The 23,355-nt window shown below is 43.9% G+C and overlaps 1 protein-coding gene across 4 annotated transcripts in view; it reads left to right on the forward strand.

Annotated features, from left to right (window-relative positions):
* FER (FER tyrosine kinase) overlaps positions 1 to 23,123 on the forward strand; it is a 416,817-nt gene extending 393,694 nt beyond the window's left edge. For all 4 annotated transcript variants that reach the window (XM_073548571.1, XM_073548350.1, XM_073548410.1 and 1 more), the window contains exons 20-21: positions 1,580 to 1,702; positions 20,184 to 23,123. In XM_073548571.1, the coding sequence (XP_073404672.1) occupies positions 1,580 to 1,702; positions 20,184 to 20,326 (266 nt within the window). In that variant the 3' untranslated portion in view covers positions 20,327 to 23,123. The remainder of the gene's footprint in view (positions 1 to 1,579; positions 1,703 to 20,183) is intronic.
* Positions 23,124 to 23,355: the final 232 nt, after the last annotated feature.

A 23,355-nucleotide genomic window follows, 5' to 3' on the forward strand; every position in this document is an offset into this window, starting at 1 on the left:
CATCACCATAGCATAATCCATGCAATCGAAATCCTGAAAAAATATACCATAGAAAATGTCTTAAAGGGGTTGTCCAGCCTTAAACTACAAACTTGCAGTCACCCAATGTGACTGCAGACTTGTGTGTGTGCTCTTATCGTGCACACTGTCAGGATTCTCAGGTGCCGTCGCTGGGAGCGGGCGGTCATGTGACAGCCAGTATACGAATTGCATAGTTCTGGCCACATTCCGACTAGACTTGTCTGGCCTCACTCAGTATAATTGCATTGCACGAAGTAGCGCCCATCTAGTTGGCACCTAATCGCATGTATGCAAATGACATATTTGCGAGCACGCATCTTTGCTGCTTGTGCCGATACTGGAGAGTCCTGAGTGTGCAGCACATGCAGTGTGAGGGTTCACAAGTCTGCAGTCACATGGTGACTGGAGACTTGTATCCTAAGGCCAGAGAATCCTAAGTGGAAACTAATTTTGTGATTTCAGCTAACAGCATTTCACAGTTTAATTCTGCATTAAGGGAATGTGTCAGCAGGTTGATGTAGGGGCAGAGACACTGTTCCAGTGATGCATGACTTACTGGTCGTCTTGGTGTAGTTTTGTTAAAATCCCTGTTTTATCTACTGTAGATGTAGCATGGGTCAGAATGCTGAGCTGTGTAAAAACAAGCCCACACCATTGATTGGCAGCTTCTTGTGTGCACTGTGCATTGTCAGCACGCTGCCAATCAGTGTTTGGGGCGGCGTTACACGCATTAGCCTGACTCGCCTGCACGTGAGACCTAGTCGGGCACTGAAAATTTTGCTGACAGATTCCCTTTCATTTTTTTTTTATCAACAGATAAATAGATCATTTCATTACTATGTTGTCTTACCCTTTAAATAGATTTTGTAATATTTCCATATGTTCTTGTAAAGCTTTTCTATTTTCTAAAATAATGCTGATATTACCAGCTTGTCCCATCTATTGGTTTTAAAATGACAATTTTTTCCTCAATCTAGTTATCGGTTACAAAAGCTCTAATAGTGTTGCTTATCCACTGCAACATATGAGAATCCATATATTAAATTTACAAGGTTTCTTGGTTTCTTTTTTTCTTTCTCTAGAACTAGCAAAAATGAATCCCTTCAAAATATATTTTATCTTTTTGGAAAGTGTTCGTGGTTTGGACTCCTTCCAAACTGCAAAAACTTGTATGGGATCAAAAGTGTGACTAAGCCAGAAAATATATTTAATTAGTCCAGGTCTTTATATATAATAAAAAAGCAGTAAATGGACTTGTGTACTGGAATGGAAATGCTTGCCCCCAGTCTTCAGGACTCCTAGGCCTGCTTCATCAAGAACGGTGTTTTTGTGCATGTCATGGTGAAGTGCATGTTAGAATTATTTGGGCCACATTTATTAATAGGTGCATGCCTCTTTCTGAATTTGGCGCATAAAATTCTGTTGTAAGTGACTCCAATTTTATGACAAGCTATAATGCGTATATTGAACACATTTGGCCACGACCCCTCCCTCCCGAGACTTTTTATCTCATTGATAGTGTTATGATTCAATATTGATTCTGTTTTTTTTTCCCCAGGACGATATAGTTCTGAAAGTGATGTGTGGAGCTTTGGCATTCTTCTGTGGGAAACGTTCAGCTTGGGAGTGTGCCCTTATCCAGGAATGACCAATCAGCAAGCTCGGGAACAAGTAGAAAAAGGTAAGCTTACCCTTAGGATGTATAGGGTCCTTTGTCTGATCTTCCAGGACCTCGACACTTTAATAGCAGTGTTACCTTGAATGGACTGAGCTGCAGTTCCAGACATAGCCACATGAACATCAGTGTCCTCTTCAAGTTATTTTTCTATTTTGACACTTTCTCCTCTGCTGATTATGACATTCTAATCAACGCCATAAAAGTAAAATTTTGAATATTCCCTATAAAGATCTGTATTTTAAGTTTTTAGAACCTGCTAGCAGTGCAAAAACTACTTCAAATCTGTGACGTAAGTTTATACCATGGTCGGGAAGGGTTTCACCACCTATGACGTAAACTTCATGGCGATCATGCAGTCACTGGAGCTGTGCCGTGCTATCGCTGCCGGGAGCCGGTGTAAGTTATATCCGAGCTCCCACTGTCACGGCCAGGAACGGTACCCACACCGCTTTAGGCCATTTTAACCCCCTAAATGCTGCGATTGGTATTGCAACATTTAGGAGGCTGGGAGGGGAGATTTGATGCGAACCAGCCAATGAACCTAGGATTAGTGTACTTGGAGCCACAGTACTACAGGGGATTCCTCATTTCAAAAAAATCAGATTCCTCTCTTCAAAGGATTTATCTTAGACTTTCTGGAGCCAGTATTTAGTGGTGAATATTGGGGTTTGCAGTGATCCGATATTTATGGAAGATATATTTTGATGCCATAGCGAAGGGATGAACATAATGCATTCACTCACCTCACAATAAGGCCGGCTGAGCGCCTAAAACTTAATATCGATTAGATGGATGATGCTATCTATGCCATATTTTATTACTATGGAAAGGTAAAATGATAGGAAACATGACAGCGATATCTTCTGCCTAGGACCTTAAAGGGCGAAGATATCCTGAAAGTTGTGAATCTCATAATTTTCTAAAAACCTAGCACATCCCACAACAAGAGCCCCATATGAGCTCACTTAGGGGAGGTATGTGAGCATAACCTTGATCTAATAGACATCAGAGTTTGGGCTTTTGTCATTTGTCAGTCCTGGAAGGTACAGATTGTTGTGGTTCTGTCCATTTTCCAAATAGGGCTACTTCCCTCCACTAAGCTCTGAGCCATTCCATGGCACAGGTTCAGTTCTTTTCTTTTGTTATCCCCTTTTTTGTTTTGTGATTGTATATACTGTATTGTTTTGTTACCATTTTGTAACATCTGTGTATGTTTTTATAAACACTGCCTACCTTTCCGGATTAATTATATAAAATGTAATAACTGTTTCTTGGTTCTGTAAACTCTACCCCTGAAGCCATACACTACTTGAAACGTGTGCCTAATCGACCTGTATAAATGATTGGTGGTGACAAATCGTAGTTCATTTTGTTCCTGTGGAGTAGGAAGTGATTCTACAGCTCTGGGAAAAATTAAGAGACCACCACATCAAAACCCTGTCATGAGCAGCCCATTCTCCAGACCTGAACCAGTTGAAAACCTCTGGAATGTAATCAAGAGGATGTTGGATAGTCACAAGCCATCAAACAAAGAAGAGCTGCTTAAATTTCAGCGCCAGAAGCAGTGTGAAAGACTGGTGGCAAGCATGCTAAGACGCATGAAAGCTGTGAATGAAAATCATGGTTATTCCACAAAATATTGATTTCAGAACTCTTCCTGAGTTAAAACATTAGTATTGTTGTTTCTAAATGATTCTGAACTATTTGAGGTCTGAAAACTTTTTTTAATTTTGACCATTTTTCTTTGTCAGAAAAAAATACAAAATTTGTTGCTTGGAAATTTGGAGACATGTTGTCAGAAGTATATATAGACTAAGGCTGCTTTTACACTTACTGTGTTTTTGCGGGCCGATTTTGCGGTCCCAATAGATTTCTATGGGGCCGCAATATCGGCCCGCAAAAATTTCACAGTCTGTCGTATGGCCGTTATAAAAGATCGAGCTTGCTTAATTTTTTTTCAAGGCGTACGGACACGGCCCGGCCACAAAAACAAACGGAAGTTTGTTTTTGTGGTGCACCGTGACTTCCGGTGTTGCAGAACGCCGTTTTTTTTTCCAATACTATTTCCACAGTATTAGAAAAATGAAAAACGGCGATCCGCAAGCTTTTTTGCGGTCCGTTATTGCGGCAGACTTTAAAAAATGTGGCGATACGGGCCGCATAAAAAGCGGTAAGTGTAAAAGTAGCCTTAGGGTATGTGCACACGTTGTGGATTCCATTGCGGATTTTTCCGCAAAATCCGCAGGTAAATTGACCTGCGTTTTACGGGTGTTTTTAGTGCAGATTTTCTGCGGATTTCACCTGCGTTTTTAAACCTGCGGATTCCTACTTTGGAAGAGGTGTAAAAACGCTGCGGATTCAGCACAAAAGATTGACATGCTGCTGAAAATAAAATCTGCACGGAATTTTCTGCAGCATGTGCACAGCGGATTTGGTTTTCCATAGGGTTACATGGTACTGTACACCGCATGGAAAACTGCTGCGGATCCCCAGCCAAATCCGCAACGTGTGCACATACCCTAAAAGAACAATTTAAATTTTACTCAAAAATATACCTATAAAGAGAAGAATCAGACAAACAGAACATTTGAAAGTGGTCTCTTAATTTTTGTCAGAGCTGTATATACAGTTAGGTCCATATTTATTTGGACAGAGACAACATTTTTCTAACTTTCGTTCTAGACATTACCACAATGAATTTTACACGAAACAATTCAGATGCAGTTGAAGTTCAGACTTTCTGCTTCATTTGAGGGTATCCACATTAAAATTGGATGAAGGGTTTAGGAGTTTCAGCTCCTTAACATGTGCCACCCTGTTTTTAAAGGGACCAAAAGTAATTGGACAGATTAAATAATTGTAAATAAAATGTTCATTTCTAGTACTTGGTTGAAAACCCTTTGTTGGCAATGACTGCCTGAAGTCTTTAACTCATGGACATCACCAGACGCCGTGTTTCCTCCTTTTTGATTCTCTGCAAGGCCTTCACTGTGGTGGTTTTCAGTTGCTGTTTGTTTGTGGGCCTTTCTGTCTGAAGTTTAGTCTTTAACAAGTGAAATGCATGCTCAATTGGGTTGAGATCAGGTGACTGACTTGGCCATTCAAGAATATTCCACTTCTTTGCTTTAATAAACTCCTGGGTTGCTTTGCCTTTATGTTTCGGGTCATTGTCCATCTGTAGTATGAAACGACGACCAATCAGTTTGGCTGCATTTGGCTGGATCTGAGCACACAGTATGGCTCTGAATACCTCAGAATTCATTCGGCTGCTTCTGTCCTGTGTCACATCATCAATAAACACTAGTGACCCAGTGCCACTGGCAGCCATGCATGCCCAAGCCATCACACTGCCTCCGCCGTGTTTTACAGATGATGTGGTATGCTTTGGATCATGAGCTGTACCACGCCTTCTCCATACTTTTCTCTTTCCATCATTCTGGTAAAGGTTGATCTTGGTTTCATCTGTCCAAAGAATGTTCTTCCAGAACTGTGCTGGCTTTTTTAGATGTTTTTTTAGCGAAGTCCAGTCTAGCCTTTTTATTCTTGATGCTTATGAGTGGCTTGCACCGTGCAGTGAACCCTCTGTAGTTACTTTCATGCAGTCTTCTCTTTATGGTAGATTTGGATATTGATATGCCTACCTCCTGGAGAGTGTTGGTCACTTGGTTGGCTGTTGTGAAGGGGTTTCTCTTCACCATGGAGACTATTCTGCGATCATCCACCACTGTTGTCTTCCATGGGCGCCCAGGTCTTTTTGCATTGATGAGTTCACCAGTGCTCTTTCTTTCTCAGGATGTACCAAACTGTAGATTTTGCCACTCCTAATGTTGTAGCAATTTCTCGGATGGGTTTTTTTCCTTCTGTTTTTGCAGCTTGAGGTTATGTGCCCACGTTAGCATTTAAAACCTGACACAAAACTGGACTCCTTCCCAGAAAACGCGCGTTTTATTTCTGCATGCTTTTTGCACAAAAACCACGCGTTTTTGATGTGTTTTTTTCCGCTCGTCTTCTGGACTCATAGGAAATAGTTAAAAACACAGACTTATGCGGAAAATAATGAACATGCTGCGTTTTTAGCCGCTAAGCGTTTCCTATGTGGAAAAAAACGCATCAATTGGCACAAAAAGGCCAAAATGCATTAAAATGAATGGGATGCTTATTTTAAGCGTTTGTGAGGCGTCTGATCCAGCACAAACGCTTCAAAAATGCTTAAAAAAATGCAACGTGGGCACACAGCCTAAGGATGGCTTGTTTCACCTGCGTGGAGAGCTCCTTTGACCGAACGTTTCCTTCACAGCAAAACCTTCCAAATGCAAGCACCACACCTCAGATCAACTCCAGTCCTTTTATATCGTTAATTGAGAATGACATAACGAAGGGATTGCCCACACCTGTCCATGAAATAGCCTTGGAATCAATTGTCCAATTACTTTTGGTCCCTTTAAAAACAGGGTGGCACATGTTAAGGAGCTGAAACTCCTAAACCCTTCATCCAATTTTAATGTGGATACCCTCAAATGAAAGCTGAAAGTCTGAACTTCAACTGCATCTGAATTGTTTTGTTTAACCCCTTTCTGCCATTAGACGTACTATCCCGTCCATGTGCCCTGGGACTTAATTCCCGAGGACGGGATAGTACGTCTAATGCGACCAGCGGCACCCACGGGGTGAGCGCCGCTGATCGCGGCCGGGTGTCACCTGATTATCACAGCTGACACCCGGCACAATGTGTCAGGGGCGGTCACGGTCCGCCCCCTACACGTTAACCCCTTGTACACCGCGATCAAACACGATCGCGGTGTACCGGGGGTTAAAGGGAAGCATCGGCAGGGAGGGGGCTCCCTCCGTGCTTCCCTGAGCCCCCCACGGCAGCGCAATGTGCAGCGCTGCTGCGGGGGACTCCTTCCCTACAGGCCCCCGGATCCAAGATGGCGACGGGGGCCTTCGGGGGCCTGTAGGGAGCTGACTTCCTCACTGCCTGCAAAACGCAGGCATGAGGAAGTCTGCAGAACTGCCTGTGACAGATTGCTGATGCTGGGACTATGTAATAAAGTTAAAAAAAAAAAAAAAAAAGTGTAAAAATTTTTAAAAAAATCGCTAAATTAGTAAAAAAAAATATATTCCCCAATAAATTCATTTTTTGAAAATAAAAAAAAACCCAAACAATAAAAGTACACACATTTGGTATCGCCGTGTCCGTAGCGACCCGCCCTATAAAACTGTCCCATTAGGTAACCCCTTTAGCGAACCCCTTAAAAAATAAAAATAAAAACGAAGCAAAAAATGATTTGTTATCATACCACCGAACAAAAAGTGCAATAACGCGCGATCAAAAAGACGCATATAAATATCCATGGTATCGCTGAAAACGTCATCTTGTCCCGCAAAAAACGAGCCGCAATACAGTGTCATCCGCAAAAAAATAAAAAAGTTATAGCTCGCAGAATAAAGCAATGCAAAAATAATTGTTTTTTATATAAAATTGTTTTCGTTGCAAAAAAACGACAAAACATAAAAAAAGACCTAAATGAGGTATCGCTGTAACCGTACTGACCCGAAGAATAAAACCGCTTTATCAATTTTACTGCATGCAGAACGGTGTAAACACACCCACCCAAAAGAAATTCTTGAAACGCTGGTTTTTGTTCATTCTGCGTCCCAAAAATCGGAATAAAAAGCGATCAAAAAATGTCACGTGCCCGAAAATGGTACCAATAAAAACGTTGATTCGTCCCGCAAAGAATAAGACCTCACATGACTCGGTGGGTCAAAATACGGAAAAATTATAGCTCTCAATATGTGGTGAAGCAAAAACTATTTTTACAATAAAAAGCGTCTTTTAGCGTGCGACAGCTGCCAAAAATAAAAACCGCCATAAATAGTAAATCAAAACCCCCATTATCACCCCCTTAGTTAGGGAAAAATAATAAAATAAAAAAAGTATTTATTTCCCATTAGGGTTAGGGTTAGGGTTAGGGCTAGGGTTAGGGGTGTGTTGGGGTTAGAGTTGGAGTTGTAATTGGGGGGTTTCCACTGTTTAGGCACATCAGGTGCTCTCCAAATGCAACATGGCGTCTGATCTCAATTCCAGCCAATTCTGCGTTGAAAAAGTCAAATGGTGCTCCTTCCCTTCCAAGCTCTGCCATGCGCCCAAACAGTGTTTTACCCCCACATATAGGGTATCAGCATACTCAGGACAAATTGCAAAACAACTTTTGGGGTCCAATTTCTCCTGTTACCCTTAGGAAAATAAAAGATTGGGGGCAAAAATATCATTTTTGTGGAAAAAAATGATTTTTTTATTTTCACACCCAGGCGTTATAAACTTCTGTGAAGCACTGGGGGGTTCAAAGTGCTCACCACACATCTAGATAAGTTCCGTGGGGGGTCTATTTTCCAAAATGGGGTCACTTGTGGGGAGTTTCAATAGTTTAGGTACATCAGGGGCTCTCCAAACGCACGTGACACCCGCAGACCAATCCATCAAAGCCTGCGTTCCAAAACGTCACTACTTCCCTTCCGAGCCCCGACGTGTGCCCATACAGTAGTTTTCTCCCACATATGAGATATCGGCATACTCAGGACAAATTGTACAACAACTTTTGGGGTCCAATTTCTCCTGTTACCCTTGGGAAAATAAAAAAATTGGAGACTAATTGATCATGTTTGTGGAAAAACTACAATTTTTTTATTTTCACGCCCGGTCGTTATAAACTTCTGTGAAGCACTGGGGGTTCAAAGTGCTCACCACACATCTAGATAAGTTCCTTGGGGGGGGTCTAGTTTCCAAAATGGTGTCATTTGTGGGGGGTTTCCACTGTTTTGGTACATCAGGGGTTTTCCAATCGCGACATGGTGTCCGATCTCAATTCCAGCCAAAAACGTCAAATGGCGCTGCTTCCCTTCCAAGCTCTGCCATGCTCCCAAATAGTCATTTACACCCACATATGGGGTATCAGCGTTCTCAGGACAAATTGCACGATAACTTTTAGGGTCCTGTTACCCTTGGAAAAATAAAAATTGGGGGTGAAAAGATCACTTTTGTGGAAAAAATGATTTTTTATTTGTACCGCTGTACGTTATAAACTTCTGTGAAGCCCTTGTGGGTTCAAAGTTCTCACCACATATCTAGATAAGCTCCTTGGGGAGTCTAGTTTCCAAAATGGGGTCACTTGCGGGGGGTTCCACTGTTTAGGTACATCAGGGGCTCTCCAGACGCGACATGGCGTCCGATCTGAATTTCAGCCAATTTTGCATTGAAAAAGTCAAACGGCGCTCCTTCCCTGCTGAGGTCTGCCATGCGGCGAAACAGTGGTTCCCCCCCACATATCGGGTATCAGCGTACTCAGGACAAATTGCACAATAACTTTTGCAGTCCAATTTCTCCTGTTACCCTTGGTAAAATAAAAAAAATTGAACCTGAAGTATTTTTTTAGTGAAAAAAAGTTAAATGTTCATTTTCTTTTTTAAATATTCAAAAAATTCCTGTGACGCACCTAAACCGTTAATAAACTTCTTGAATGTGGTTTTGAGCACCTTAAGGGGTGCAGTTTTTAGAATGGTGTCACTTTTGGGTATTTTCTATCATATGGACCCCTCAAAGTGGCTTCAAATGTGATGTGGTCCGTAAAAATAAAATGGTGTTGCAAAAATGAGAAATCGCTGGTCAATTTTTAACCCTTATAACCTCCTAACAAAAAAAAAAATGTTGGTTCCAAAATTGTGCTGATGTAAAGTAAACATGTGGGAAATGTTACTTATCAAGTTTTTTGTGTGCCGTATCTCTGTGATTTAAGGGCATACAAATTCAAAGTTGGAAAATTGTAAAATTTTCAAAATTTTCGCCAAATTTCCGTTTTTTTCACAAATAAACGCAAGTTATTTGAATGAAATTTTACCACTAACATGAAGTACAATATGTCACGAGAAAACAGTGTCAGAATCACCGGGATCCACGGAAGCTTTTCAGAGTTATTACCTCATAAAGGGACAGTGGTCAGAATTGTAAAAATTGGCCTGGTCATGAACGTGTAAACCACCCTTTTCACCCAATTCATAAAATTCATTGTGGTAATGTCTAGAACCAAAATTAGAAAAATGTTGTCTCTGTCCAAATACATATGGACCTAACTGTAAGTACCATTATATTTAGCACTTAGGAGCTCTGCATATGGAGTCCACAAGCTATTCTAGGAAAGTCTGCGCCCCAGGATGCAATATAGGATATTTCTATATTCAGCAGATATTGTAGGACATTTTTACCCACTTCCCAGTGTGAAAATGTAAAATCTGGGGCTATAACAAAGTATTTGTAGTTAAAATGTAATTATTTTTTCTTCCCTTCCCAATATTATAACTTTGTGACCCACCTGTGGTGTCAATATGATCACTGCACCCCTAGATGAATTTATTGAGCGGTGTAGTTTTTAAAATGGTGTCTTTTATGGGGGGTTCTGCTGTTCTGGCACGTTAGGGCCTCTCTCAATGTGACGTCACCCTCAAACCAAAACAAAATATAATATGGCACCACTTCCCTTCTGAACTTTGCACTATGTTTAAAAAGTATTTCCCGATTACATTATGTTGTATTGGCGCACTCACGAGAAATTGCACAATAAACTGAGGTCCATTTTTTTCTATTAGCACTTACAAAAGCTAAATGCACAACAAATTTTGGGTTTCATTTTTTCCTGGTACCCTTGTTAAAATAAAAAATTGGGGGCTAAAATAATGACATGCCCTCCCCGAAGCGTAAACAGTCTGTCTCTATGATGAAGAACATGTTTGTGCTTCGGGCGTTCTGTAGGCAGGCATTTCCTTGGTTTCTCTGGCTTAGTGCAGGAAGATAAGACCCTGCCTACAGTCCCGCCCCAGATCATGGTGATATCATTACCTGAAAACTTCTAACACTGATTACACAAGAACTACAAGACTGATTTCTTCACCCCAGGTATCATTTAATCAGTATAACAGCAGCAACATGACAATGTCTGTAGTTCTCTTAACTTACTAATAGGTTCGCTTTAACGGTTTTATGTTTCACTATCTGGTTGAAGGGTATAAAAATTGAAAGTTGGACATAATCAAAATTTTTGACAAAATTCCAATATTTCCACAAATAAACACAAAAAATATCGGCCTCAATTTACTAGTAGCATAAAGTACAATGTGTCCCAAAAAAAACTCAGACTCACGGGAATGCATTGAAATGTTTATTACCAAATAAAATGACTCTGGTGAGAATTCTTAAATTTGTCCTACTCGGGAAGGTGAAAACAGGTTGAGAAATGAGAGTTAAAACAAGTAGAATAAAAATTATAATTACTGCTAGCGTTCCAAAATACGATTCACATACGCTATATGGCCGAGTATTCTGATACGCCTTTTTTTTTGTTCCGTTCCATTACCGCAAGTAAATCCAGCTCTTCACCACACAGTCTGCCTTTACAAACATTGTAAAGCACACCATCACTAAACTGTGAAGTGACAAATCACACTTTTCTATCTTGCAGTCTGATATGTCTGGGTTTGGCAAATTCCAGGAAATCTTTACTTGCCTGACCGCCGCATTTTGCTGCCTTTTTCCAACTGTAAAATTTTGTGGAGAAGGGATAAACTATATGGAGTTGCTTTTCAGACCGATTAGTCTCCGCATACCAAGACACTTTCTGTTCTAGCATGGTGTCTCCGTGCACAAAGCAATGTCCATAAAGGTATGTTTGAGTGAGGTTGCTGTGAAAGGACTCCTCGCACAGAGCCCTAACCTCCACCCCATCAAACAACTTTGAGATGAACTGGATTAGAGATTATTTTTTCACTGACAGACTTGACTGGGAATACAAAGTTTCCAGATTACTAGTAGCTCGAAGGTTCTAGAAAAGCAACATGGCTCCGAAAAACCAATCCAGAAATATGCATGCACCCAAAGCCAAATCGCCCCTTCCTTACCTTTTTAGCCTTGCAGTGTGCTAAAACTACAGTCAATTTTTCAGTAAATTATGTACCCTTAGGATAGGTCATTAATATGAGATTGATAGGACTCTGACAGCGACTGGAACGAAGCGATATAAAGAAAAAAATGCAGCCCTGAATATTTCTTGGTGATTGTTGCCGGGTACTGCAGTTTATCTCCCATTCGAGTAAATGTGCTGTAGTTACTTGTCCACTGCCACTAAGCAATTCACGAGGCTGGTGTGTTCTGTCCGTGCATTGCTTAGTTCCAGTTGATGCAGGGGCAGATTTTGGCTGATAGTCACACCAATCTCATATTGAGGGCCTATCCTAAAAATAGTTAAAAAAAACTGTCACATCCAAACATAAATTAGGTCTGAACAGGTGGCTTACTAAGAGTAGCCAACTCCTATACAATCAAACAAATAAAGCAGCACTCATGCAAACATAGAGATTGAATTGCATTACAACGCTAGAAATATGAAAAATTGAAAATGCTTAATGCATAAATTGGTCAATTCATGTGTACCTAGCAGCCACGTTAAGGCGATTCTCGTTGCCAGGACCTAATGCCAATCCTCTCTTATGCAGTCTACATCTCTCCGGGAACTTAATGTGATCCTCTTAAGGGCCCGTTACACACAGCGATGGTGTGTGACATCCAGCAGCGATCGCGCCCCCCCCCGCGGGGTATCACTGATCGTGCTGGATCGTCCTTGCCCATCTTTTCATCGCTGGTCTCCTGCTGGCCAGCGCGCATCGCTGTGTGTGGCAGCGGGAGCCAGCGATGAGCGACGCTGCACACTGGTTACCAACGTAAACATCAGGTTTCTAAGGGCCGCGGGGCCCTTAGAAACCCGATGTTTACCCTAGATACTAGCGTGCACTGCAGGCAGGGCGGGAGGTGGAAGCAGAGCGGCGCACAGACCGGAGTAGCTCTGCTATCTGCTACTCCATTCTGTCAGACCGGAGTAGCAGATAGAGCTACGCCGGTCTGTCTGCGCCGCTCTGCCTCCACCTCCTGCCCTGCCTGCAGTGCACGCTGGTATCTAGGGTAAACATTGGGTTTGTAAGGGCCCCGTGGCCCTTACAAACCCGATGTTTACGTTGGTAACCAGCGTGCTCGCTGGTCCTGATCGCTGGAGGGGCTGTCTATGTGACAGCTCACCAGCGATCAGCTAACAATGTCCCAGCGATCCCATCCACGTCGGATCGTTGGTGGGATCGCTGGGACATCGCTATGTGTAACGGTACCCTTAGACTGATGTCTATATCTCTGGAGGGGTAGGATCATGCTGCAATTAAAAACTCCTGAGGCTAAGGGGCGGAGTGCTCAGTCAGAAGGCTAATACATTAGGATTTACATTAGGTTCCCAGAGAGATGTAGACTAAGAGAGGATTGGTATTAGGTCCTGGCAACAAGAATCACCTAAACATGGCTGCCAGGTACACATGAATTGACCAATTTATGCGCTAAGCATTCTCAATTTTTCATATTTCTAGTGCAGTAATGCGATTCAATTTTCATAATTCATGTTTGCATGCTATAGCGTTGCAGACTGCTGCTTTATTTGTTTGATATTTTAAAAATAGGTCATTAGTTGTTAAAGAGAATCTGTCACCAGATCAAAAGTGGCCAATGTTTGCTTTTATTTTGCTACCACTGGTCCCCAGTCTTAGGGCCCCGTCACACATAGCGACTCACCAGCGATCCTGACAACGATATCAACTTGTCAGGATCGCTGGTGTGTCACTACATGATCACTAGTGAGCTGTCAAACAGGCAGCTTCACCAGCGATCAGCACCAGCAACGCCAAGCGCGCGGCTTCACTGTGTACGTTAGTCTGAAAAAAAAACAAGTGTGCCTCCTATGGACACTAAGCATGAACTGGTTCGCTTAGAGCCAGCGTGAGGGTGTATACTGTGGAGGAGGAGCTAACTTTTTTTCTGTTCACTTAGTGTCAGCCTCCTAGCGGCAGTAGCATACACCCACGGTCCTGTGTTCCCCAATGAGGCGAAAGAGAAACATAAAAGTAAAGCCTGTCACACATAGCGAGATCGCTGCTGAGTCACAAGTTTTATGATGCAACAGCGATCTCACCAGTGAGATCGCTGTGTGTGACAGCTATCAGCGACCGGCCCCACCTGCCGGGTATCGCTGATTGTTCAGGAAAGGTCAGGACTTTTTTTGGGTCGCTGGTCTCCCGCTGGCCAGCATGCATTAGTGCATGTGGCAGGCGGGAGAGCAACGACCAGCGATCAGCGCGCTGGTAACCAAGGTAAATGTCGGGTTTCTAAGCAGCGCTTAGAAACCCGATGTGTACCTTAGTTACCAGCGCGCTGATGCAGGGAGCTGGTAACCAAGGTACACATCAGGTTTCTAAGTGACACGCACCTATTAGAAACCCAATGTGTACCACTTAGAAACCTGATGTGTACCTTGGTTACCAGCTCCCTGCATCAGCGCGCTGGTAACTAAGGTACACATCGGGTTTCTAAGCGCTGCTTAGAAACCCGACATTTACCTTGGTTACCAGCGCGCTGATCGCTGGTCGTTGCTCTCCCGCCTGCCACATGCACTAATGCATGCTGGCCAGCGGGAGACCAGCGACCCAAAAAAAGTCCTGACCTTTCCTGAACAATCAGCGATACCCGGCAGGTGGGGCCGGTCGCTGATAGCTGTCACACACAGCGATCTCACTGGTGAGATCGCTGTTGCATCATAAAACTTGTGACTCAGCAGCGATCTCGCTATGTGTGACAGAGGCTTTACTTTTATGTTTCTCTTTCGCCTCATTGGGGAACACAGGACCGTGGGTGTATGCTACTGCCGCTAGGAGGCTGACACTAAGTGAACAGAAAAAAAGTTAGCTCCTCCTCCACAGTATACACCCTCACGCTGGCTCTAAGCGAACCAGTTCATGCTTAGTGTCCATAGGAGGCACACTTGTTTTTTTTTCAGACCATTCTTTTTTTTTTTGTCCCCTACTGAAAGGGTCCGATCTCCCCAAAGCAACAACAGGCGTGCATGTGGTGTGTCGCCTAAACGTACCCTCTCCTGCGACGTGGGCCACTATGCCAGACACAGCCCTGACCACCCTAAGGTAGAGAAACTCTAGGCTGTACAGAGGCAAAATAGTCTAGTCCGTGCGGCTCCCACTGCATCACCAATGCTGAGACTGCGATGATGGAAGGAGGCAGATAGTCCCTCTTCTCATCCTCTATAGGGGAAGACGGATTAAGGGTGCCTGCACCGTCCTTTAAACAGCCCCCTCCCCTGGTGGATCTTCAATTCGGAAGCGTTTCATGGTTTTTAGCAGGGAGCATGGGAAGGAGGGGGGTCTGGGAGGGCTCCTGCAGCCCTGCGTTTCCCCTTGGCAGGGAGTACAGCTTCCAGCCACTTCCGTTGCGCGCCACCCGCATCCCCGGCGCAGCACGCCACCCCTGTGTCCTCCGGCCGCTACCGGAACTTTAGGCCCCGGCTTCGGCCTGTACAAGGCCGTGGACTGATATCCCACCCCCAACGCATCAATTTCTGGTGGGCCCGCCCACACACCGGCGCTTCACTGTTTTTGAATCCAGGAACAAGCTGCAGGACTTACTGCAGCCATCCAGGATGCTCATGGGCAAAGGACCGGGGTAAGTGCTGCGCCCCCTTTTGCAGCGCCTTTTTTAGAGGCTTTTCTAATCTCTTTAAAGCTACACTCTGCTTATACACTTCCCCAGCAACTGCAGGCCATATCAGCATAAGAGGTACAGCATGTCCAGAAGGACCAAGACAAATACAGTGGTGTTCACCTCATGTACCTCCTGTCGGTCTGCTTTTCCGCAGGCGCAAAGCAAACGATTATGCGAAACCTGCGATTTCGAACGCGCCCAGGAGCCCTCCACTGCGACTTAGCCCAGTGTACCTGGTCCCCCTGAATGGGCTTAGTCTCTGTCGCAGTCTATGGCATCTCTAACAAGAGCAATTGAGTCCCTTCAGGCCCCAAATAGGGGCAGGGACAGTGGTTTGCCTGTTTTGGAAGGATCCTCCACCTCACAGGATCCATCGGCCTGCAGGGGCCGCTCTCACTCTAGACAGACGTTGGGGAAACAAACCCATACGCCGTCTCTTGGCCCATCCGGTGCCTAGGCATCCGTAAGCTCCGTCTCTCGCTCACCCTCACCATTGTACGATAGCGAGCAGAACTCGGATTCTGATTCAGATGGGCCCCTCAATTTGGATGCGCCTGGTTACCAGGAGACAGTTGAGTCTCATTGAGGCCATCAATCAAACCCTAAAGATTGACGATGAATCCACCTTGGCCACAGGCCCAAGGTGTCATTTAAACGGGCCAAACTGCCTCATAGAGTGTTCAGCACTCACCCAGAGTTTGAGGACATAGTGCAGCGGCGCAGGAAAAAGCCAGACAAACGTTTCTCAGGGCAGAAGGCTCTTGAAGCAAGATACCAGTTTGCTCCTGGTCGCCGCAAATAATGGGCAGAATCCCCTCCAGTAGATCCACCCTTGTCGGGCTTGGCTTCTAAAACCCTGCTATCCTTGGCTAACGGATCTCCGCCGGTTCGGGTCGCTCCACTTAGGGCAGAGACTTTCAATTCTCATATAGATTCAATCCGTTGGGGATAAACTGTTCCCACCAGTCCAAATCGAAGGGATCTAGGTCCCACAGATTTTCAACCAAGTGACTCGAGGCATTTTCCGGTCGACACCAGCAGATTAGGCGGTCGCCTGCTTTGGATTTGCCATGTCTGGCTTAATGTTGTGCACGATGCTTGGGTCAGGGAGCTGGTGTCCTCTGGGTACAAAATAGAATTTGTCAACCAACCTCCAAAACGCGGAAGCGCGCACTCGGGCATTCTTCAAAGCCATTGAGTCACTCCGCCACAACGGAGTGATCCTTCCAGTACCAGAAAATGAAAAATTCCAGGGGTTCTATTCCAATCAGTTTGTGGTCCTGAAGAAGACGGGAACTGTAAGGCCCATTCTGGACCTAAAGCTCCTAAACAGATTTGTCAAAATCTGGCATTTCCGGATGGAGTCCCTTCGCTCCGTCATTTCATCAATGGAAAAGGGAGAATTTTTGGCCTCATTCGACATCCAAGACACCTACCTTCATATTCCCATTTTTCCCTCGCATCAAAGGTTCCTACGCTTCGCTGTCCATGGCCTACATTACTACTTCACAGCCCTTCCCTTCAGGCTAGCCACCGCCCCCAGGGTGTTCACAAAGGTCATGGCGGCTGTTATGTCCATCCTGCATTCTCGGGGCATAGTCGTCTTGCCATATTTGGACGACCTCCTGGTCAAAGGAACGTCTTTCCAAGCTTGCGAGGAATGTGTCAACATCACGTTGGATACGCTTTCCCGCCTAGGGTGGCTGGTAAACTTTAAAAAGTCTTCCCCTGTTCCAGCTCAGAAGATTTCTTTCTTAGGAGTGATTTTGGACACCTCCCGAGGGTTGGTAATTCTCCTTCGGGACAAGGCCCTAGCCATCCAGCAAGCAGTCCAGGCACTCCGCCAGCCAGTTCCTCGTGCCATCCGTTTTGGCATGAGGGTCCTGGGGAAAATGGTGGCAGCGATGGAAGCAATTCTGTTTGCCCAGCTTCATCTTCATCCCCAGCAGCATGCCCTCTTGGCAACTTGGGACAAGAGCCCGTTTTCTCGACTGCCTGTGCCAGCTGTCTGCCCAGGTCAGGCAGGCACTCAGGTGGTGGACGTGGAGTTTTCCCTTCAGGGAAAGTCCTTTCACCCGGACCATTGGCTGGTGGTCACTACAGACAACAGTCTCCTCGGCTGGGTAGCTGCTTTCCGTCACCATTACGGCCCAAGGACATTGGTTGCTTCTGGAATTATTCCTCCCTATCAATATCCTAGAAAACCGGGTGATCTGGCTGGCTTTCTGGCATTTTCATCATCTGGCGGGTTGCCCCGTCCGGATTCAGTCGGACAGTGCCACAGCCATGGCTTACATCAATCACCAGGGAGGAACTCGCAGCAGGGCGGCCATGCACGAAGGGGAAGACATTCTCCGCTGGGCCGAGAAGAATCACTCGGTGATCTCGGCAGTCCAAATTCCGGGCATAAAGAACTTTCTCAGCCAGCAGGGTCATGCGTCCGGGGAGTGGTCTCTCCATCCCGAGGTTTTCAGACAAATTTGTCAACATTGGGGAACCCCGGATGTGGATCTGATGGCCTCCAGGTTAAACGCTAAGGTGCCCGAGTTTGTCGCTCAGTCCCGGGATCCACAGGCCATCACCGTGGAACCAATTTCACCTCACGTACATGTTTCCTCCATTAACACTGGTTCCGAATGTCATCAGGAAGGTCAAGTCAGAAGGGGTCCCAGTAATGTTGGTCGCCCCAGACTGGTCTCGTCAGGCATGTTACGCAGAGCTAGTGCAACTACTTGCCGAGGTCCCCTGGCGGCTACCAGATCGTCTGGACCTACTTTCCCAAGGTCCAATCTACCACCAGATCTCAGGGGCCCTGTGTTTAACGGCCTGGCCATTGAATCCTGGCTCCTGACCCAAGCCGGGTTCTCCCGGGATGTGGTCACCACAATGATTGGCTCCCGGAAGCCCGCCTCAGCACATATCTATCACCGCACCTGGAAAGTCTTTTTTGCATGGTGCAGAGACTGAGGTCGTCCTCCGCTCACTTTCTCCATTCCCAACATTTTAGAATTTCTCCAAACTGGCCTGGACTCGGGTCTAGCACCGAGCTCTCTCAAAGGACAGATCTCAGCCTTATTTGTCCTATTTCAGCGCAAGATTGCTTCCAACCTGCAGGTAAAAACTTTCATTCAGGGGGTCTTCCACATGGTACCTCCCTATGGAACCCCCCTTGACGCCTGGGACCTTTAACCTTGTCCTAAGTGCTCTGCAGGAATCTCCGTTCGAACCACTGCAGTATGTCTCATTAACATACCTCTCATGGAATGTGTTTTTTCTTGTTGCTATAACGTCAGTCAGGTGGGTTTCGGATTTAGCTGCTCTATCTTGTTGAGCCCCGTTTCTGATCTTTCACAAGTATAAGGTGGTTCTCAGACTGTCCCCTCCTTTTCTCTCAAAGGTCGTTTCCTCCTTTCACATTATCGATGACATTGTCTTGCCCTCGTTTTGTCCAACACCAGTACACTGTGTGGAAAAGGCCCTTCACACGTTGGATCTTGTGAGAGCTCTAAGGAGGTATGTGTCACAGACGGCATCTTTTTATTAGACAGACACGCTGTTCGTGCTCCCCTAGGGTCGTCAGAAGAGACTTGCTGCTTCAAAGTCAACTATAGCCAGGTGGATTTTTTTTGGCTATTCAGGAATCTTACTGCGTCAGGGACACACCTGTTCCAGCAGGGATCAGGGCACACTCCACACGGGCAGTGGGCGCTTCTTGGGCCCTTCGGCACCAGGCATCAGCAGAACAGGTTTGCAAGGCTGCAACCTGGTCTAGTCCACATACATTTTCTAAGCACTACAATGTCCATACTCAGACTTCAGCAGACGCAAGTCTGGGCAGAAGGATTGTCCAGGCAGTGGTGGTGCACCTATAGACAATTGGTGCTTATGGTTTAAACCGTTGGATCAGTTTCCCACCCAGGGATTGCTTTAGTACGTCCCACAGTCCTGTGTCCCCCAATGAGGCGAAGGAGAAATAGGGATTTCCGTGGTACTCACTGTAAAATCCTTTGTCCGAGACGCCCACTGGGAGACACAGCACCCACCCTGTCAGTCTGATGGCTCTTTTTTTGTTTTCCTTTTGATAGGTGACATGTTGTACCTGTGTTAAAGTTGATTTTTTTGTTCTCCTACTGCTTTTGCACGGAACTGTTTCGCTTAGAGCCAGCGTGAAGGTTTATACTACGGAGGAGCTAACTTTTTTTTCTGGTCACTTAGTGTCAGCCTCCTAGCGGCAGTAGCATACACCCACGTTCCTGTGTCTCGGAGAAAAGGATATTACGAAGAGTACCACAAAAATCCCTATTTTTTTTAATCCACCATATGGTTCTAGAGATATGCACCTTTTTATTGCTAATTTTGATCACCTTTATCAATGAGGTGTTGGTCACATGATTCTCTGGGGTGTGTCTTTAGACTGCTCTGCGTTATTTGTGTGAGACATGGGCGATTGGTCAAATCATAAAAAATATGGGCCTGTATCAAAGTTACAGTATAACGATTTGCATACTTGCGGTCACGTGCCAACTAGATGCTTGCAGCCTCGCTCAATACAAGTGTATTGAGCGAGGCCAGACATGTCTAGTCGGAATGTGGACGGAAGTATGCAAATCACATACTTGCGGTTGCATGACCAGCATCCGAGAATCCTCAGTGTACAGCGCACGACCTTTGAGGATTTACAAGTCTGCAGAGAGTAGCTGTAGACTTGTACCCCAAAGCCAGACAACCCCTTTAAGGTGTAGACCTTTTTAGTTATTTAGGTTTATTTTTATTTATTTATTTTTTTAAAAAGCCATTACATTTAAAATGCAATTACGTGTTCCATCATTTTCTTGTCATTTACTTTACATGCAGGTTATCGAATGTCTGCCCCACAGAAGTGCCCAGAAGAAGTTTTTAAAATCATGCAGCGATGTTGGGAGTACAAGCCAGAAAATCGCCCGAAGTTCATTGAGATGCAGAAAGAGCTTTCTTCAATCAAAAAGAAAATTACATAGTACCAAACTCATTGATGGACACTTACCTTGTAGCATAATAGTTCAGTCTGGCATTTTTTTTAAGCACACTGCATTTACCAAATGCTGCTGTCATCTTGTCTAGTGAATCTGCGTGTGCCTTTTTTACTGAACCGCACCATGATCATCAACTGAAATCTAACTTATTGGGGGAGATTTATCAAACTTAATGTGCCAGAATTCTGGTGCAACTTGTGCCAAAAAAAAACCCTATCCTTCAAGATCGTCACCATATGTATAATCTTCACCTTTTCTGACAAGGAGGTGTGGCTTAGCAAAAAGTGGAGGTGGGGGGGTAGCCTAACATGCCACATTGTGCAACTAAAAAGGTGCAAACATTTTGCTGCACATTTCTGGCACAAAATAAGCCACATAATTTACACTAGACAATGTAAATGTCATGACAACTTTGACAAATGTCAAGACATCCTGGTCTAGTTTGCACTGTCTGACAGTATTGATAAATCTCCCCGTTGTCTTCTGAATGTGCCATCCATTTAATATTGTGGTGCACGGATTCTTTGCCTTCATTTTAGAAGCCTCTGTATCTCTACAGAGTGCATCCTTAAGTCTCTTTATATCACATTATTGACACATTGTAGGAAATAATGAGTTTTCACAGCAGACAATAGCGCACTATCGACTGAACACATCCATTATTAGACATTATGAAATGTTGGAGATTTATGCTTTGTACTTTATTGCAGGAATTTTACTTCCTGTCCATAGATACAGTGTAGTTAGTTATCCTGGGCCAAATATAACGCTGAAAATCCTATTTATGTTGTGCACTTTTTCTTTTTGATGCAATACCCTTGGTTAACCCAAGGCCAAAGATACTATTTCATTGAATGCATTAACTGAATTTTATCTCCACCTAGAATAAAAAAATACATATAATATGCAAGCTCTTTTAATGGTTGCCCCACAGTTACCACTTACATTGGATCACTGGGTCCCTCACTGATCGGGATAATATACGTCCTGTATCTCGTATTCTCCAATCAGACATAGGACCACAGTTCTGGTGATCGGTGGGATCTCATCTTCAACTGTCAGACATTTAGTCACCCAAATAAATCATGTTTTCTTAGATGTAGAGAGATCTAGGGTGAATTTGCTGTCTTTAAACTTTAGACCTCAGAACAGTTTGCTGTAGGTGGGTGGGCAGGGGTCGTAAACTTTTTGGCAGAAATGTTACAGCCTAATGTTACAATGTTTTATTTGCACGTCTCTTTGTGGACATTTTCCTTAGATGGCTAAAATGGCCAAGGGCCATGGCACGTGTCTATGATACAGTATTTGTTAAAATTTTACCTTTGTACAACATTTTATAGTCAACACTTTTACAAACAAAATTGGGTAACTTTGTGCATGGTGTCCTTTATTTATTTGATATCTAAGTGGTTTCCTCCTCCCGTCACTGTCAAAGTAAGATTTCAGATATCACTGCTTTCTTCTTGGTGTGTGAATGTGGCTTACCTGCACCACTTGGATTTCTGTAATAGATTCTGGGCTTTTAAATGTCATCTGAGTACCCAGAATGCGCTACCATAATCAGAACTTTGCAGAATTTTGCAACATATATGGCATTTAATAGTTAGGAAAGATGATTGAACATTTTTACATACATTTCAGGTTCTGTTCACATTAGTGTCCTGGCTTCCGTTTTTAGTTGTGAGAGTAATGATGGATCGGTTTTCAAGTGAATCCCTCTCAATCCTAATGACTTATCATGGGTCTGTCATTTTTCCGTAGGATACAGTTTTGTTTTTGTTTTTTTTTACTTTTTTTTTTACTGTAACTTTATTATTGGAAATGTTAAATCCCCAGGACCATAATGGAAGCACAACCTAAACTTTAAGAATATGATATGTAAAAATGGCATTTTCCATTTCTTTTCTAATTCATTTTACACACTATATCATAAGTTGTTTTCTAGACCCTCAGTTTGTCATAAAAGCTTCACATTATTCTAGTGCTGAATTAAACATGGCCGATGAGCAACAAACTACATAGAAAACTATTCTCAGTCCTTATTAATTAAATAGTTGACGTTGCTAACCACTATCCATTTACATAATGCTAAATTGGTTGGTAACAGTGACACAATTCTGGAGCTGTTTAATTGCACATCAAAAAGAATGAGCGTCGAAGCGCTGGACAGAGGGTGACAACTTTTGGATTTAATTAAACTAATTACTGCAGTAGTCGCAGCCAAAGAAGCTGCTTTTTCACATAGGCACCATGAAGGATGATTTCTTCTGAAGGACAAATCATACATATGCACAACCTCTAAATTGTTACCGCCATTTGGCACATCCATTGACGTTATTAATCATACTGAAATCAGTATTTGAAGGTCTAAAATAGCAAATGTGAAGTGTTTACTATAAATTACGTCGATATCTTTGTATGGTTAGATTTACTAAGGTCTTATTTTACTTTTAAATTTATATACCCCATATTCTTTGGCTGGTTGTTAAAATATATTAATGGAGACTGTGGCTGTTACATGGAATATCTATGCAATGCCATTTGCAGTTCTGTATGGCTCTGAGTTATAGATATATTTTTCCCTAAAAGCAATGTTTCTATAGGAGAATATCACTATATTAAGGGATTTTGCCAACTGGGAGTTATTTGCAAGAGATGGAGAGCCACATATAGGTGAACACTGCCTTAGAGCTCATGCAGACGTCCATGCAACATGGTCCAAGCACATACTGCAATGCACAGGCTGGCCACAGGTCTCCTGACTTCAATGTCCTTGCCTCATAGAAATATATGAGCCTGTCTCGCTCAGGCCGAGAGACCCAGTCACTGCTTGGCCCGTGTTGCACAAAGGTCTGCATGAACCCTAATGCAGATGTGCATGATTAAGTTCATACTACATGGTGTGGAGTTGATACTTGACTGTGTGAGTTGACTTGAGGACCCTTACTTGACTTAAGGTGCCCATGGACAATAGATTGTAGGTGATGAAAATTTATTAATTCAGCCAAAAGGAT

The sequence above is a fragment of the Dendrobates tinctorius genome, unplaced genomic scaffold, assembly GCF_039654945.1.
Source record: "Dendrobates tinctorius isolate UK_male_01 unplaced genomic scaffold, ASM3965494v1 ptg000003l, whole genome shotgun sequence".
NCBI classification, from domain to species: Eukaryota; Metazoa; Chordata; class Amphibia; order Anura; family Dendrobatidae; genus Dendrobates; species Dendrobates tinctorius.